The sequence below is a fragment of the Ornithodoros turicata genome, unplaced genomic scaffold (genome assembly GCF_037126465.1).
Source record: "Ornithodoros turicata isolate Travis unplaced genomic scaffold, ASM3712646v1 Chromosome22, whole genome shotgun sequence".
NCBI classification, from domain to species: Eukaryota; Metazoa; Arthropoda; class Arachnida; order Ixodida; family Argasidae; genus Ornithodoros; species Ornithodoros turicata.
In genome coordinates this window covers 493,256-510,296 of record NW_026999340.1, presented here as the reverse complement: position 1 = coordinate 510,296, position 17,041 = coordinate 493,256, and the positions used below count along the sequence as shown (strand labels likewise).

The following is a 17,041-nucleotide window of genomic DNA, read 5'->3' as shown; positions in this document are numbered from 1 at the left end:
AGTTGCATCACATAACTGTGAAAATAAAGTATCTCGCTCTCTCTGTGACGAATTAGTCTTTCTGTTCTTTTCAATACCCTCTTCCGTTTGTTCTTTTTATTCTAAACTCCAGTAGTTGTTCATAGCGCGGTTGTCTCGATTCCATATCACTGCTCAGTGGTTTCCATTTTCTGCCTTTTTGTGTTCAGTGACACGGCGGAAATGTAAGATTCCGTCTTTTGAAGCTTTTTAAGCAGTCCTCAGAGTCTTGTGAAGACGTGAAAATATTAGCGCATTTGGTAGTAGCAAACGTGATATCGTCATTGTCATCGGTATCATCTCCCGCCATTTCCTTTGTCTGTGCTCGGGCCGCGCGCGTCTATGTTTTTTCCTGTAGTTTTGTACTTGATCTCCAGCTCCGTTCAACAAAACAAGTGCGTATATTTAATATTGGTCTATTCTATGTTCGTTACATAGTTTTGCAGCATGGGACGATGTCCAGTGAAGCTTATAAGCACTGGCATAGTTGCGCGTAGACGCTGTATCATACCGCCGCCTCCCATACGAACCAAATCGTACAAATGTCGAGAATCCCAACGAAAAATCATGTTCGAAAGCGGGCTCGTTTGGAGGTCGTTACGCTCTTCGAATCAGCAGGCCCCTCAGGTATTTAAAGCACACATCACAACTCCTCATTGCAAGCCTTCACAGAACACAGAGACTCAGGGACAGAATCTGACAGCAGCGGGCATATTTCTACTTCAGTTTCACCAAGTAGCTACAGTACAGTTCATCCGGAACATGTTGAACTTCATTACACTGGTTGTGAAAATGAACGTGTTGCCAGTCACACAAACAACTCTGACGCCGATGGTAAGAACGATTCGTTCGGCGGCTGTGGAAGCTACGAACGATCAGATCGTCGTGTGCAAGAAAGTTTACGCTCTACTTCAGAATTTAGCTCACGGTTGGCAGAGTGGGCAGCTAACTACAACATCACTCATAGATCATTGAACGCACTTTTAAGACTGTTGAAAGACGACGACGACGGTCGTTTTGCATATCTACCAAAAGATGCTCGAACGTTATTGAGGACGCCCCGTAGTACTGCGAATGTCGCCAGTATTAGTTCACTCTCCCCTAGACAGTACTGCCATTTTGGCCTTAAGAAAGGCTTGATGGATATCTTGGTTGAGACCACACAGGACTCTCAGGTGGTCAGCTTATCATTTAATATTGATGGCTTGCCCTTATCCAAGAGCTCCAGAGAGCAGCTCTGGCCGATTCAGTGTTTAGTGCATTCCAGCAATGATCAGAAATTTGAACCATTTAGCATTGGTGCATTCGTTGAGCCCTCAAAACCGGATTGTGCAAACACCTTTCTACAGCCTTTTGTATCCGAACTGAAGGAGTTCACGAAGGGACAGACACAACACGAAGTCGTGATTCAAGAGGGAATTGCAGTGTCTAATGACAATGTTAAAGTTTAAATAAGAAACTTTATCTGCGACACTCCTGCCCGCGCATTCATATTTCGAACAAAGGGTCCCACTGGATATTCCGCATGCCCAAAATGCACAGTTGAAGGTCAGTTTCGTGAGAAAATGTTTTATCCTAGTAAAGCTGGAAACACACGAACTGATCAGTCGTTCCGAAATCAGGACGATTCAGACCACCACCTGGGGGTGTCAATTCTAACGGAGCTGCCAATCAACTGCATTACATCCGTGCCTTTAGATCCGATGCACCTGTTGTATCTTGGAGTGGTGCGGAAGCTTGTGAATTTGTGGTTCGCGGGGCCATTAGCAGTCCGGCTCGGGCCAATTGATCGCAATGCGATATCTGCGAGGAGTGCCGCACTCGAAAAACATGTCCCAGTGGAGTTTGCCAGACAGCATAGGACGGAAAAGATCGCTGAAAGAAAGATCGCTGGAAGGCTACAGAATAGCGAACTTTGCTTCACTACTCTGGGCCAGTGATCCTACGAGATGCCTTGTCAGATGCAGTGTTTGCAAACTTTCTGACATTGCATATGTAGCAGCTACAATACTTTGTACTCCATCACGCTGTCAGCAGTTTGCTACTTATGCTGAAGAACTTCTTGCACACTTCTTAAAAGGCGTTGTCAGAATTTATGGGAAGCAAGAGGTATCGTACAACGTTCATGGGTTTCTCCACCTAGCAGATGACGCACGCCTGTATGGTCCCCTCGACTCATTTTCAGCATTTCCGTTTGAGAATAATATGCAGCTAATCAAGAAGCTACTCCGTAAACCTGGCTGTCATCTCAACCAACTGCATAACAGGATGGAAGAAAGGCGCAAGTTCATAAAAGGCAATAGATGTACGGAAGAGTCGGATCAGTTTGTTCTGTCAGGCAGCCATGACAGGCACCAGCTTCCGTCTGAATGCAAGTCTCCACAATACAAGGTGCTGAAATTCCCGTCTTTCACCCTCAGCCTACTTGCAAGTGACAACTGTTGTGAAATCGAGGGAGACATTATCATTGTTGAGAATTTTGCTCATATGAGGTCCACTGGCGATGCCTGCATCATCAGCAAGAAGTTTTCTGAGACGCAAGCCTTTTACAGCTCCCCAATTGATTCAACAAGGCTGGGAATCCAGCTTGTGAGCAAACTTTCATCGACAATGTGTTGGCCAGTGAAAAATGTGAAAAAGCTTGTAAAGTTCCCATACAATGACAAAATTGTGGTTATACCGCTTCTGCATACAGCATAATGATGCACGAGTAACCTCTCTTCAACTGTGTGATGCCTTGAAGCATAAATGGGCCGGCATGATGAGTATTGAGTCTTCATGTCAGAACATGCTTTTCTGCACTAGTCAGCATATCAGATCATGATTTTCTTCACTTGACGTTTGTTGAACTTCAGAAGGCTGCTTCTTTGGACATGCAAGGACTTTTAGTTAGGACTTTTTTAAAAAAAATACTCTGTGTTAGCTGTACGAAGCAACTGAGCTATGAGCAGCATCCATGGTGGACTGATCGAGAGAGGACAGCGTGAAGGAATGGGGGACGGGAAGTGTTAGTATGCGTTCTGGGCCAATCTAGTAGTTAGTGTGCCGTTGCATACTGCTTTATTGGCGCTTAATTGAAAGCTTACAATTTATTTTTTATGGACTTTTGCACCTTACAGACTTGGGTGATGTGGTACTGCTTGTAGCGCGCAACAAAACTGGAGAGTACGTGAACCTGTGTTTTTTTTTTTTTTTCTGGCATAATCTTTTTGTGTGTTTTCAGATGGCAAAATACTGCATTGTGGAGTTCATTGAGGAAGGCTCTGTGGAAGTAGTCCCAGCTACATGGATTGCTGGCGACAGGTGCTCCTGGCCCCCTGGACCAGGTGACAAACCAAGTTTGGTGAAAAGGTGTCAAGCACCTGGACGAGACTAGATGACCTACAAAATCACTGTAAAAGGAGCATATGGATGATTTATATGATTTAATTTTCATGATTGATCATGCTAGGTGTACTACTTTTGCACGCCTTATTTCCTTCAAACAGAAAGGTACGGAGATGGTCGGAGAAAACTCGACCTTGCCCAGTATACATCAGACCTGGACTCTGGTCAGGAACCAAAAATTACGAAAAATACAAAAGCGTATCAGATATGAGGATGAGGACTCACAATACAGTCCACCAGCACCACCACTGAATTTCAGCTTTCCACTGTAATGGAGAACTTGAGATAAAAATGTGCGTTCTCCTAATTGTTTGTTTCCGAATTACAGCTCCTGACGTAGATGCACATGGCGAAGGTAACATTTCTAAATCGAAAAAAAAATTATTATGTACCTGCGTTTGTATCCATTCTCATTGACTAATTTTCTTTTGTAGATGATGCCACACTGTCCACAACATCCAATACCATTATCAGTAATTACGACCTTGGTGGGTCTTGCTTGGATGTTCGGAAGTGCTTATAACGAGCGTGTCTTCAGTCGGGGGCAAACCTGCGTGACACATGCGAATGTTTTTTGCCACCCAAACAGGCCCTTTGTGTGTGTGTGTGCCGCATTAATTAGAATAATGATCTTAATTGAACTCTTAATTTAACTTTTACCGAGAAGAGATAACTGTTTTTACATTCATTGGAAGGTCTGTGGCCACAATATCCTATTCCAGTCTTGAAGGTTCTTTCAACTCTTCCATGGTTGAGAACCGAAAACCTGACATCTCTGCAATCGTGGCATGGCCCGAAGACGTTCCCACTTCGTATGGGAACAGCCTGAGAAAAACAGAAAAGAGGGATTGTGGGGACCAGGCGCAATCTGACAAACATATTTCATGTCAAGAAATGGAAGCAGCAGAAAAGGGGATGGACACGGCTACTTGCTGTTTTCTGTGTTCTTTCCTCTTCCCCATACTTTGGTCAACTTGACTGAGCATGTGCATGGTGGTTACCTATTTTCAGGTGTCAAATTTTTGTGCAAACATTGTGAAAGATCCTTTATTGTGACTAAAATGGTGTGCTATTGCCATGAGCTTAATTAATGCAAAAAAAAGCTTCCTTTTTCTTGGCATAATTTGAGAGTTCAAATAAGCTAATTAGACTAATTACTGAGGTACACTCATGGTATACAGAAGCCTTCAGAAGTGTCATGCAGAAGGTTTCAAATTTTTATCTCAAATAGATTTTTAATAATCGGGTCACACTATTGTGCAACATTGTATATCTTGGAAGCACTGCTCTTGACACACTTGTCTGGAACCAGGACCCCGTGGTTTATCCCATCTCTAATCTCCAGATGCATACATGCAACTATTGTAAGACCAATTCTTTCAAGTAATAAATACGTGCAGCATACGGTCCACTTTCAAACGCAATACGAGTACAACACTTTTGGGCACAGCAAAGATGCATGAGCACATGTGGGCTGCGGAACTACTGACACGCAATTTCAGACAACTGTGTTGCGAGGAGTACATATCTAACTACCTCTTTGCAGGATTTGGTAACCATGATTGGCGAGTGCTTGAACTCTGAAGAAGCTTATTTCGGAAAGGCAGATGTTGGCGTATTGATGTGTTTTCGTAAGGAAATGCAGAACATGCAAAAGGGAGTGTCTCTGCTTGCCCTAAAATTCCACCAGCAAGAACAGCCAGTCTCCCTCACAGCTCTGTTCTGAAATTAAAATTAATCTGAAGAGATTGTTATTATAACAACTCTTCTCGATATTCACCTTTTACAGTGCATGGTTCACCTTTTCTGCAAGTTAGCCGTCAGTGCACAAGGCTACAACAGCAGCCAACACCTGCTGTTGAAAAAGTTATTTCCCCAAGTGGTAAGTAATAGGCCTTCAGCACGGTTTTACTGGAAGGTTTTTGTAATACACGTTGACCTGTGTTTCGGTCTTAAATTTGGCCTTTCAGCTTCCAGTTACTGTCACTTCTGTCAATCTGCTAATCGTATGTCAGGCTATAGCCAATGCGTCGAAGAGGACAGTGTCTTGCAAAATAATGAGTGTTCCAGCAACGTTCTGAATTAATCAGCTTGCACATCATTTACTTGTTGCTTCAGGTGTGATGAGAGAGAGAAAATTACAGCACACATATTGTTGCAAACTTCCAGCGTGAAGTGCTCACGCGGCTGACTGCTCTTCGTCTTCTGGTACAGCAGCAGACAGAGCTTTTGACGGTGCTTTCAACTAAATACACAAAGGAGTGTGCCATTCAAGAACAAGACAGCATCCTGAAGGAGCGGTTTGAGAATATTGCAGCTTTAAGCGCTTCGACGAGTCCCTGATTGGCTCCACTGCAGAGTCCCTGGTAGGAATGGCACGCGTGTCTCTCACAGGAGGGCTGAATACTCCCCAGTGGTCAGTCATAGGGGCACTCCTTTTCTTGATGTTTATCAATGATCTGCCAGGTTGCCTTCACTTCACACGTTTATTTACGTTCTGACGACTATGCCTGTATCAGACAATTCATGATGAGCCAGATTCACAGGTTTTACAGTCCTCTCAGGTTGGCATTCAACATGTGGCAGTTGTCACTTAATATTAATAAGAGTCTTGTCCTTCATGAGCACTCATCCCTTTCATTTCCCCTACCATTTTGGCAACTCCTGTCTCCAGCACGTCACCTCTTACAAGTACCTCGGTTTGCATTCCTATGAGATGTCCTGGACTAGCAATATTTCCTGCAATATCAGCCGCGCAAACAATATTCTCGAGTATCTGCATCATAAAGTCTCCCATTGTCTGCATTCGGTTAAAAATATTATGTATGTTACACTTATTAGGCCTAAACTTGAATATGCTTCTGCAATATGGGCCTTGCCCAGTTATTATAAAAGAGCAATAGAAGCTCTACAAAACACTCAATTCATTTTAAACCACATTTCATTGACTACAACAATGACAGTAGTGTTTCTCCTATGGAAACCGATCTGTACCTCCCTACCTTAGCTCTGTGAAGAAAGATCTCCGGTCTCTGCCTCTTCTATCATATTTTTATAACAGACACTTGAGCACAGATATGTAAGCAGCTGGGGTCGAAACCGGAACTGAACCGTAACCCAAAACCGCAAAAAATTGTAATTTTTGTCGAACCGAACAGTAAACAATTTTTCTCTCCCCTTGAACGAACCGAAACTGAACCAGAAAAATATCATTCGGTAACCAGTTCGCCAGACGGTAAAAATGCCTATACCTTCCCAGTCGACTGCCGCGTACCAGCTCACTGCATCACTCGGAATCTTGCGGAATTCACAGAGTGGACAAATCGATGAACCAAGAAGTGGTGAGTCCATGCACCTGCAGCCCCATGCATGAGTCCTGCAGCCTCACCTCCGAAAGCTTCAGGACATGCCTGTAAATTTTTGTGGCTCGAGGTGTAAAAAAAAGAAATTGCTACAAGATGGATATACTTTACACTGTTGCCTCGGCTGCTTTCTTTCATTCAGTGTCGCAGTGTGAATGCGACGTAAATTTTAATAGTCCACAGTTATATCTACAAGCAACGCAGACCTCTGGCGATCATGGGAAAGAGTTTGGCATGTGGTCCAGAGCATGTAAGAAAGAAACACAGGAGCGGCCTCTCGTCCTGTTTTCAACGGGGAGCAGCGTTTTGGCCCACGTATGGCACTCTGGGATACTCCAATCTACCACGTGATCGCTTTCTTCTCTTTTTTTTTCTTTAGAAATTGGCGATAGCCTTTTGTAATGGAGTGTAATGGTATGCTGTACGCCATTTCCCAGCACTTTTCGATACAGTAGAGGATGATCTGCTGTGAGGTGTATGGCAAGCCATCGCCGGAACTTGTTATTAGTACGTCTCAAATGTGGTACACTGATTAGCACAGCACACGTAAACCGGTTCGGACTGGTAAGTATCGGTTCAAACCTTTATTTTGGTTGTGCTGAACCCGAACCGAACCGATAACATTGAACCAGAACTTGAACCGAACTCCAAAAAATAACGGTTCCGAGCCATGGTAAGCATTGCTGCATTATTTCTCAGAAATCATTCCCTCAAGGTGGAGTTAAAACACTGAAACCATGATTACTTTCCTTATTTGTGTCTTCATTCGTTCTAACACTAGGCCACTTGGCCTAGTGTTAGAATGAGCTTCCACATAGCATGGTCGCTATCTGAGGTCCACTACCATTCAAATATATAATAACCAGCCTTTTCTCCTCCACGCCAGCAACTGTTTCAATGTGGTGCTTTTTGGTGCCTCTGTATTAAGTTTATGCCTGACTACTAGGTGTTTTACTTTCTTCAGCTGAACATTTTAGAGTGTTTTTCGGTATCTATAATAACCTTATTTGTATGTTTATCTTGACTTTTCCTACTCCTACATTGCATTTCTGATTTGTCTTCTTTCAGATCTCCACAAGTTCTGTAAGTGTATGTGTGCCCGTGCCACCTCCAACAATATGCAAACACAGACTGAGGAACAGACACTAGTCCTGTCTGCTCCTTCGTCCCTTTGTCTTTTGCGTCGTGTTTGCCTCAGTTATGTAATGCCCCTATCTGGGCCTGAACGTATGACCAGCTCTAAATACAGAAGTGCTAAAGAAGTAATACTCTAGGAATTTTAATGCTTTGTAGCAGGGCCATTCCACGCCAAGTTATCCAGAGGTGTCGCTCGACCTCCCTAGAATTTTATGATTTTTTGGTGGTTCCTTATGACTCAAAAAAGCAACAGAACATTGGTCTTTTCTACCGAAATTGAAATTTAAGGGGTACACAGCCCCTCAAAGATGCAGTGCTTTGTGAAAACGTACGTCGTTGCAAGCAGATATGACGGTCCACGTAAGGCACAGAGCGCGTTAAAGAGCATCTTATTTGACAGGGGAAAGTTCATTTTACCGTACGCATCACACTCCACGGGCTCTACGCTTTTGGCGTGCACGAAATATGCAAATGTTGTACAAGTTCACAAATTTGTTTGCAGTATAAAATTCTGGAATTTATTTCTCAAAATCTTTTTGCCATGTAGCCCCCTTCAGTCAAGGAAAGATATGGAGATAAGGGTCCATTCAGGCTTCATGGTACCATATGGCTGATTTTTGGTCGTATGGCATCCGGCAGTCGAGTCGTTGACATGACTATAGTAATCACGACATGAACAGTGATAAAGTACTGCCTGCACCAAACACAAGCGTAAGTTCCTACTATATGCCATTGTTCCTTTAATTTTTGAACACATTCCAGTATTGGAAACAGATCCCTTTAGCTGTCCGCTCCTCTTCCACGTATATAAAAGTTACTTGGTAACTGTGATGTACGATCTTTTCGTTTTGTGCACCAATACTTGAGATGTACATATAAAAAAAAATGCCAGTCACGGGGGCTATCACTTTCAATACCAGGTAAGCTGTTTCTGGGCATTTCTGTAACCGCCACCTATTGTACATTTTTAAAAATAAACATAGATATCCACCACCAGGAACTTAGTGGTGAAAACATTCTCCACTTGTGTTCGGTGCAGGCAGTACTTGATCACTGTTCATATCGTGATTACACTACTCGTCCCTAATTGTGGTCTGCCTTGGCCAATTCTCGTTGTTTACGTCGTTTACACTACTCGTGTCGTGATGACTCGACTCGACTGGCGGATGCTGGATGCCACACGGCCAAAAATCAACCATATGGTACCATGAAGCCTGTATGAACCCCTATCTTCATGTCTTTCCTTATCTCTCACTTACCAGCACTGCGAGCTGGCTAAAAGTTTCGTTGGAGCGCAAGATGCCCAGCTTGATGAGCGCTCACTGTACAAACTTCGGCTCTCAAAGGAGGCAAACACGTGTTTGCAACCATTATTTGCTCCTCAATAATGCGACTGCCTAGTGTGCCTCTGGACCACTTGGCATGGAATAGCACAACAGCAAATAAGCTCCAAATATCTTTTAGTAATCTTACTTTTTTGTTTTTGTTCTTGTTCAGTTATGCGCATGTGTCATGCCGTGTTGTGGTCTTTCAGATCCGTCATTTCAGCAACATTGGGGGCGTGAGTCCAGAATCGTGTACGAGGCGTATACTCAGGGCACTTATGTCTGATCAAGTGGCAGCAGAATTTTCCTGGCAGGGCAGAAAAGGGAAGCAACCATTCAGAGACCTGAATGTTTCCAAATGCATTATTGGTAAGTAAATATGATAACCTTTTGTAGCCATTATCAATCAGCTCTGCTGTTTTTTCCCACACTGCCACAAATGCATTTTTCTTCTCGATAAACTAGTGTGACACACCTAGAACACGTTGCTGCACACGCAACTGTGTCCAAGGTAAAGCAATCCGGAGTAGTTTCATTGATAATCTTGTGAATGTTGATATCACATGGCAAACAGCTCTAATCCAACGCTGGCTGCAATACGTTTAGAGTGGTTCGTTTACCTACAGAATTTCTGCCGCTGTGACCTAGCAAGAACACACAACTAAATTTTAATCTTTCAGTGTTTTTGGTGTCAAGCCCCTCTCAACGTCTACCATTTGCATGAAAACCACGCAAAAATGTACATACTGGGGACCTGAACTAGGGAGTTTGCTCGTCGGTCGCTAGTTGGCGCTGCGAAAAACTCCAGCTCGACAGGCCTATAGTATAAATAGAGCCTGACGTTTTTTGGGAAATATTTTTTTTTAATTCAGGGAGTAAAAGTCTGGTAAAGAAAAGTGTGCTTTAAATTCATGCAAATTTTGGTGTAAGAATTTCCAATACACTAAATTCGGGGAGAAATAGGGCTCAGTTACTCTTAACTGACTTAGGTGGTTCAGTACAAATGGTGATGTAACTGCATTTGCTGCCAAGCAAGTTAGTGTGCATTCCTACAGGCGTATCAGTGAGGGCAATTTGCCGGGTAAAAATCAGGTTTCACCCGAAAGGTGAAACCTGAATTCAGGGAAGAATTGGATTAAACCCTAAACCTTCGTACTACCTAAACTGTGTCATCTTCAGACAGCAAGGCCTAGAGAGAAAGGAATAATTGAAGTTAAGATGGATCGTTGGACGTTCCTCATGCTCCACACCGTTCAAAGTACAAAGCACGTAATGATTAATAGTTAGAGTCTGAAGTTTTAGGGATTAACCCGATTCTTCCCTGAATTGAAGGTTGCCTCCTTAGGGTGAAATCTCGTTTTTCACTGAGATGTCTCTAGGAATGCACACTAACTTGTTTTGCAGCAAACGCAGTTACATGACCATTTGTACCGAACCAGTTCAGTTTGAGTAAAGGAGCCCATTTCTTCCCGAACTGAGCATACTGGAAGTTCTTTTTCACCCGGATTTGCATGATTTAGAGCACACGTTCATTTACCCAATTTTTGCTACCCAAATTTAGAAAAAAATATTTCCTGAAAACTTGAAGTAGCACAGAAGTCATTTTTAACTCCCAGTTTTCTTCCTATAAAACTGTTAAGCAGCCCAGTAAGATGCACCATGCGAAGTAATTTACACAGCGGAGTCATAATTATCGCAGAAATTGAATTTAAAATACACCGCAAAAAGCGACCGTGCGCAACGGTGGTGAAGAGCAGTACCAGCCTGTGATCTGCCTGGAACCTCGCGCTGACGCTATAAGGAGAACGCTCGCTGATTGGCCTAGAGAAATGTTGCCTGCTACTTCGCTGTCGTCTGCTGCTCAGCTGTTCGGGGTTCTGATAAAGCCTTTCTCCTTGCTCGGTAATGCTTCGGCCGCTCCTTCTATCCCCAATTCTCCGATAGAACTGGCAAAACAGGTTACGGCGGGAAAGGGACACTGCGCTGACCCCCACTGACCGGCGAACCAGAACAAGTTCTCCTTATACCGTCATCGGTGACGTGGCATCATACCTCCTCATCCTCGTTATAGCTGGAGTGGCGAGTTAAGGGTAAACGCGTGGAGCTATGTTTATGCGAGTTTTTTTCTGGGAAACAAATTGAACACATCAAAACCTTTCGCGCTATTTGGTATTATGAGACACACACTTCCTTCAGATGTGTTAATCTGAATTTTTTTTTGTTTTTTTGATGGCCCTCTGTACTCCTTTAAGGCTCCATTAATACTACATGAATAGGTCCTGACTTTTTAGGGTTCTACCCGATTATGCCTGATATTTACCTCCTGATTCAAATCAGAGTAAATCAAAGTTTTACGCCTGATCCAACCCGATCCAACCAGGATTAGGTTGAATCAGGTTCAGTTCAACCCGATTACTTGCGAATTATTGAAGCAAAATATAACCCGAATTTACCCCTCCCGCCGAGTTTCTGGAAAATATGACCCAAAAAACTCTGGCCCTATACATGAACAATGAAAATACTTTTTAGAGGGTGTACAATGTGTATTAAAAGCGATAAAAAAACCCCAGTGCAAGAGGAGAACAAGAAGGACGACAGACAGACAACACAGCACTGTACTGCCACCCAAAAACTTTTATTCCTGAAACATCCCCCGTTTTTATAGTACAGCAACCCTCTACCCTTCCCTCTCCTGTCGAACAATCTAGACCCCCCGAGCAGCACTTAGGTCACGAGAAAATTCATCACCTTATTGGAAAAGAACAGAGGGGTTACTGATACAACTCAACCACCCTTTTCTTATCTCTACGGCCTCTCTGTACAACATACAACCAGATTTGCTGCTCTTAAAAATGTTAGTAAAGAATCGTACGCACCCAACACATGTAGCTAAATGTTCCCCCGAAGTACTATACTTGATTAGATATGTTCGAATGATGTTCTTCTAATCTTGTATTAACACACCGGGAAGTCTCACACTATACACACCCAATTTGACAGTTCACAAATTTATTCCCATGCTTAATCTGACACCCTTTTCTAACATCCTGATTGACTTGACTGATCAAAGAATCCAACTGATAGCCTCTTTGAAAAACTACCTCAATACCATACAGTTTTGAATATATTTTTTAACCTGTGTGAGGCTGTGTGCGCATAATCTATGACCCCGAATTTTTTTGGTTCTTCCCTTCCGGCTTTCAATTGCGCTCCAGATTTCACACGTTTCAAAACCCTGCATACAACATCGTATATGACCCCGCCCGGATTCTAACTTTTTTTCTGTATAATGCGTATTTCGTTGCACTCTTAGATCATCCATAACAACTTCAAATGACTCAAATCTGTTTCCATTTTAAAGGTTATAAGCCTAAGAATTCTACAGCATTATTTTTTATGTTCTATCCAATCTGTGTGCATATAGGAACCTGCACACTTTTTTGTTTTGCAGCTGCCGTCAAGGCTTCACAGAAGTGCAGCGAACACTCAGTTGAAAGTGCAGTCAAAGACTGGCTCCGCCATGCACCCGCAAGAAGTCGGGACACAGCCAAGAGGTGCGTGTTTCGGGACGCTTTTTGCAATTGTTATTAATACACCTGGGCAGTTTCACGTGAAATGATCCAGGTCGGCAATTGATGTTTAGAAAGGACAAATAGATAATCCACAGGTAATCGGTAATCCAGAAGATGTGGGTTCGAGTCCTACAGCTGGCTACCCGTTTCAGTGACCTCGTTCTTTGATTTAGGATCCCTCCTCGACCATCAGCAATGTTTACAAAAAAAATGCTGATGTTCCTTACCCTGCACAATGACATACTGCAGAATATTGCAGTCTAAACTGGTGGCATTCGGGTGCTAGACTGCTCCAAAGTCTACCTTTCCTGCTGAAACCAATGCCGGCATGACAGTTAGCTGTGATGCTCTGGAACATCCTAGAAACAGACTAGTATTTGTGTCATGCAGAAGGAGGATTATTTCATATCTTAGTTGAAGTTGCAGTTCACTTGCGTAAAGGGCTGTGGAAATGCAGGAGCCACAATGAACACAAGTATTTCCTTAGCTTTGTGATCTTTTTACACGAAAGTGAGTGTTGACTTTGACGAAATTTTTCTAGAACAAGCCCACAGAGAACAACAAACAAACAGAACAAGCTTTAGGCAATGAAGAGGTCGGATTAGATAAGTAAAAATGGTGTCTGTTGCATCTGGCCTTCCTTAATAACATAAAAATTTCACGGCATTTTTAATATACTCCAGAAAATTATTATTAATATTATTATTATTGCATTGCAGTGCCAGTTCAGTTGCAAAGAAATCTGTATGACAACAAAGTTATTAATGGAACAAACAGGAAAGTAAATGCCTCCGGAAGGTTACGGGATCTGCGATGTCAGCAATGTTCTGTGGGAGTGAGTTCCACTCTGTTTCGTGGTATCAAAGTGGTATAAAAGAGTGCCTGAAGGACTCGTTGGGAGAAATAGTACGTGGTACTTTCCGACTGTGATAGGTGCGATGAGAAATATACGGGGCTCGAATGATGTATAGCTGACTCAGTGATGTACTTAGGAGAAGTTACTTGCTGTTGTTCTGAGACAAATGACCTTTCCTTTCTGAAATGCGCAGCTCTTCGGCTCACCAAAGGGCTCACAGAGGAGTGAACTAAAGTTCTCCGCCACAGACAACGGTACTCGACCGTGCACTACTACCGTACCTCAGCTCTGATGCTCTTTTTTAACATTTTTCCCTGTTGGACATTTTTGCTGTTTGCCCAGTGCTTTTTGGATATCCTGTGTGCTGGTAACTGCTGCTCCTAGGAACCCTACACTCAGAACCAAGCTAGTCTCTTAGTGAAAATGTTTTATAATGTTTTTATATACACATTATATCCAACCCACACAAACAAAAGAGTACAAAGTGATGTACTACATTTTAAATATATGTGCAATTATATATACAGAGTTTACATACATGTTTAAAGTATGCGTGACATGTGATACAGGGTGTCTCAGAAAGTGTTAAAACTATAATGAACTATGCCACCTAGAATCACGTGACTAATGGCTCATGCGAATGTCATTTAAGTTTTTTCTATGAATTTTAATGAACTGAGCTCTATGTTTTGCCGAATTTCATGAAAACTGACACTGATATCGAGGAGCCCATCAGAACAAAACACAGTCTGAACATCATGCATTTCGGAATGCTCGCAGCTTAACTCTTGGCATCTTTTTGAGCCAGCCTGATCGTGAGTGCGACATAAGAAAGTTGCAGAACTCAGCCCACATATGGATAGCAGAAAGAGATGCAACTGACATTGCTTCTCGCGTTTGGCTTCGACTGCGATCATACCTTCAATTTCAAGAACTCATTTTTTGTGTTATCCCTCTGGGGATTTGGTTTAGCAACCTTCTTTTGCTTTGTTAAAAATTCGCATAATAAAACTTCGACCAGATGACATTCACATCAGTAGGTGGTAAAAACCAAGTAAGAAGAAATGCCATTGACCACACGATCCTAGGTAGCGTAGCTTGCTTACCATAATTCAATTACACGTTTTCTGGGACACCTTGCATATGTGTGTATTTAATGTTTTATGTTCTCAATGTATTTGCCCAAGTGCTCCACACTAACGAAAAGTACAAAGTGATGCACAAGCGTCATGATATTAGAGCTTTTTTTCTTCTTTTATGCGGTCACTAGTCACTATATACGTCCAACTGCTCTGTACTTACACAGAAAGTACAAAGATATGTACTATATGTCTCAAGTACCCAGTTTGGTGCCGCTTCCACTTTGTGAACGACTACTAAAATATTCCAAGCATTTTCTACTATCTGATACTGTAAAGTACCAAACCACAAAGTTGTGTGTAGTACACTACGATTCATTTAAGTGCATTACAAGCAATTGCAAGAGACATTGTATTGACAAGGGACATTTCTATTGAAAGTATTTTGTTCATTGTATTAAAAGAGCCGTGACTCAAAACTGCTTTGTTGAGTGACTATTATCAATTCTGCTCTTCCACCAAGCGACCTCGCTTCGAAATTGAAAAATATTTCCTGTGTCATAATGCATGCAAAGTACAGGGGTGGTCCTACAGAACGTCCATTGGACATCCATCTATGCTTTGGATGTATGTCCATTAGATGGGACGAACATCCATACGGGATATCTCTGTAACGTACCAGCAACGTCTTCTGGACAAGCATTCGATCATCTATGTTACGTCTTTTCAACGTAATCTGGATATATCGGGATACCCACTGGAGATACTGAACGTCCTATCTGAACCATCCTCTGGACGTCTAAAGGACATTTGTGGTTTACTGGGTATCTGTCCCGCGTCAAATCGCGTGGCGCTACGCTACTGCAGCATGGTTGGACTCTCGTTTTGCAAGATTGCAGTGGAGACTTGGGCATGATGTCCTGCCGCTCAGGGATCGTTTGCATCGTTATGGTGTCACCTCGCCTCGATGTCCTTTCTGTTCTAGCCATGAAACTGCGCAGCACGCTTTCATGAGTGCCTCGTTCCCGAAGTTTTGTGGCACAAAGTTGAGGAGCTGTATGGGGTTCCACAGATTCGCTGGAGCACCATTCAAACGCTCCTTCAACTCCCCATTCCAATCCGGGACAGACGGCAGTTCATTCTCTTAACCGTAGAGATAAACTACCAAGTGTGGATTGCGCGGTGCATAGCAATACACGGCGGTCGCGCTCCGGGGCCGTCACATGTGCAATGCCTCGTTCGAGCGGGTGTTCGCAGAGTTTTACAGAGGGAGAGAGGAGTCCTTGGTGCTATGGAGTTCGGAAGACGCTGGCTAACTTGCTATTCAACTGCTGGCTAACTACGTTATTGCTATTCGAAGAAAAGCATTGAAGGTACGTTGTTCACTACTAAGCATTACTTTCCTTCGTGCCGTTATCCCGAGCGCAACTCTCCGCAGTCTTGGTCTGTTGCATGGCGACTTCAAGCAGGAACAGCAATCCTTAACGTGACATCATTTTGCAAGTAGGAGTTAGCATTGCACTAGTTCTAGTTTTAGTCCTAGGTTGTTGAGATAGTTATATGGGAGCGAGTCCTTGTGACTGGTCTTCCGCCTCGATGCCAATACACGCGCAGATATAATTTAGAAGAACATACTTAGCGTGCAATTTTGAGTTTGAAAATTTAAAGCAGAAAATGATCTTTAGTGTGGAGTTTCCGTTTTACAACGTTATGAGCTAAAAACTTATAAAATTAAAGCATGGCCTTTCCATTTGTAGTGCCCTGATGCTATGTCACTAAAATATTGTGATAGTTTTTCTGTATGGCTACGGGAAATCTCGAGTATATTTTGTGAATTGGCTCTACGTTTATGTGTGACCTGCGCTGATCTGCTTGTTTTAATTAATATAACATATCTTCCATTGTGTTTATGCATAACGCTCATCTTCATTGTATTCATTTCTCATGGCGGTAGTGTGATCCGCTTCTCCCAAAATCTGATTGCCACTTGGAAATTATTTCATATACGTTTGTGAGCCGTGTGTTACGACGATTACGTGATTCGAAATGTAGGCTTCGCCTGCACATCATGCTTGTAAAATCCTCCAATTGCATCGCGGCATTTGATAATAGATTCGCTTTTGCGCGAAGGCTTCGTATTATCTCGCAGGCACTGAACCCGAATGCAATTGTAAAAGCTGATGACACTGTGTCGCGAACGCTTTGACTTATCCCGCCGCAATCAGTTATCATGCCTTATTTCCCGTTTTGCCCTAACTTGGACGGCTCATTTTTCCTATTCGGCCATACAAACGGACAACTGTGT

The 17,041-nt window shown here is 42.9% G+C and overlaps 1 protein-coding gene across 5 annotated transcripts; it reads left to right on the top strand.

Annotated features, from left to right (window-relative positions):
- Positions 1 to 310: 310 nt before the first annotated feature.
- Positions 311 to 15,144, top strand: LOC135373196 (uncharacterized). Of its 5 annotated transcripts, XM_064606440.1 has the most exons (9): positions 311 to 413; positions 3,242 to 3,673; positions 3,734 to 3,760; positions 3,840 to 3,893; positions 5,195 to 5,287; positions 5,575 to 5,771; positions 7,836 to 9,598; positions 12,681 to 12,783; positions 13,851 to 15,144. In XM_064606440.1, the coding sequence occupies exons 3-6, from the start codon at positions 3,746 to 3,748 to the stop codon at positions 5,746 to 5,748; spliced, it is 336 nt and encodes a 111-aa protein (XP_064462510.1). In that variant the 5' UTR covers positions 311 to 413; positions 3,242 to 3,673; positions 3,734 to 3,745; the 3' UTR covers positions 5,749 to 5,771; positions 7,836 to 9,598; positions 12,681 to 12,783; positions 13,851 to 15,144. The 5 variants fall into 5 exon arrangements, 2 of the variants coding, with proteins under 2 accessions (XP_064462510.1, XP_064462509.1); XR_010416336.1 differs by having other exon boundaries at positions 3,242 to 3,344; positions 3,507 to 3,673; positions 5,195 to 9,598; XR_010416335.1 differs by having other exon boundaries at positions 3,242 to 3,412; positions 3,507 to 3,673; positions 5,195 to 9,598.
- The last annotated feature ends 1,897 nt before the right edge of the window (positions 15,145 to 17,041 follow it).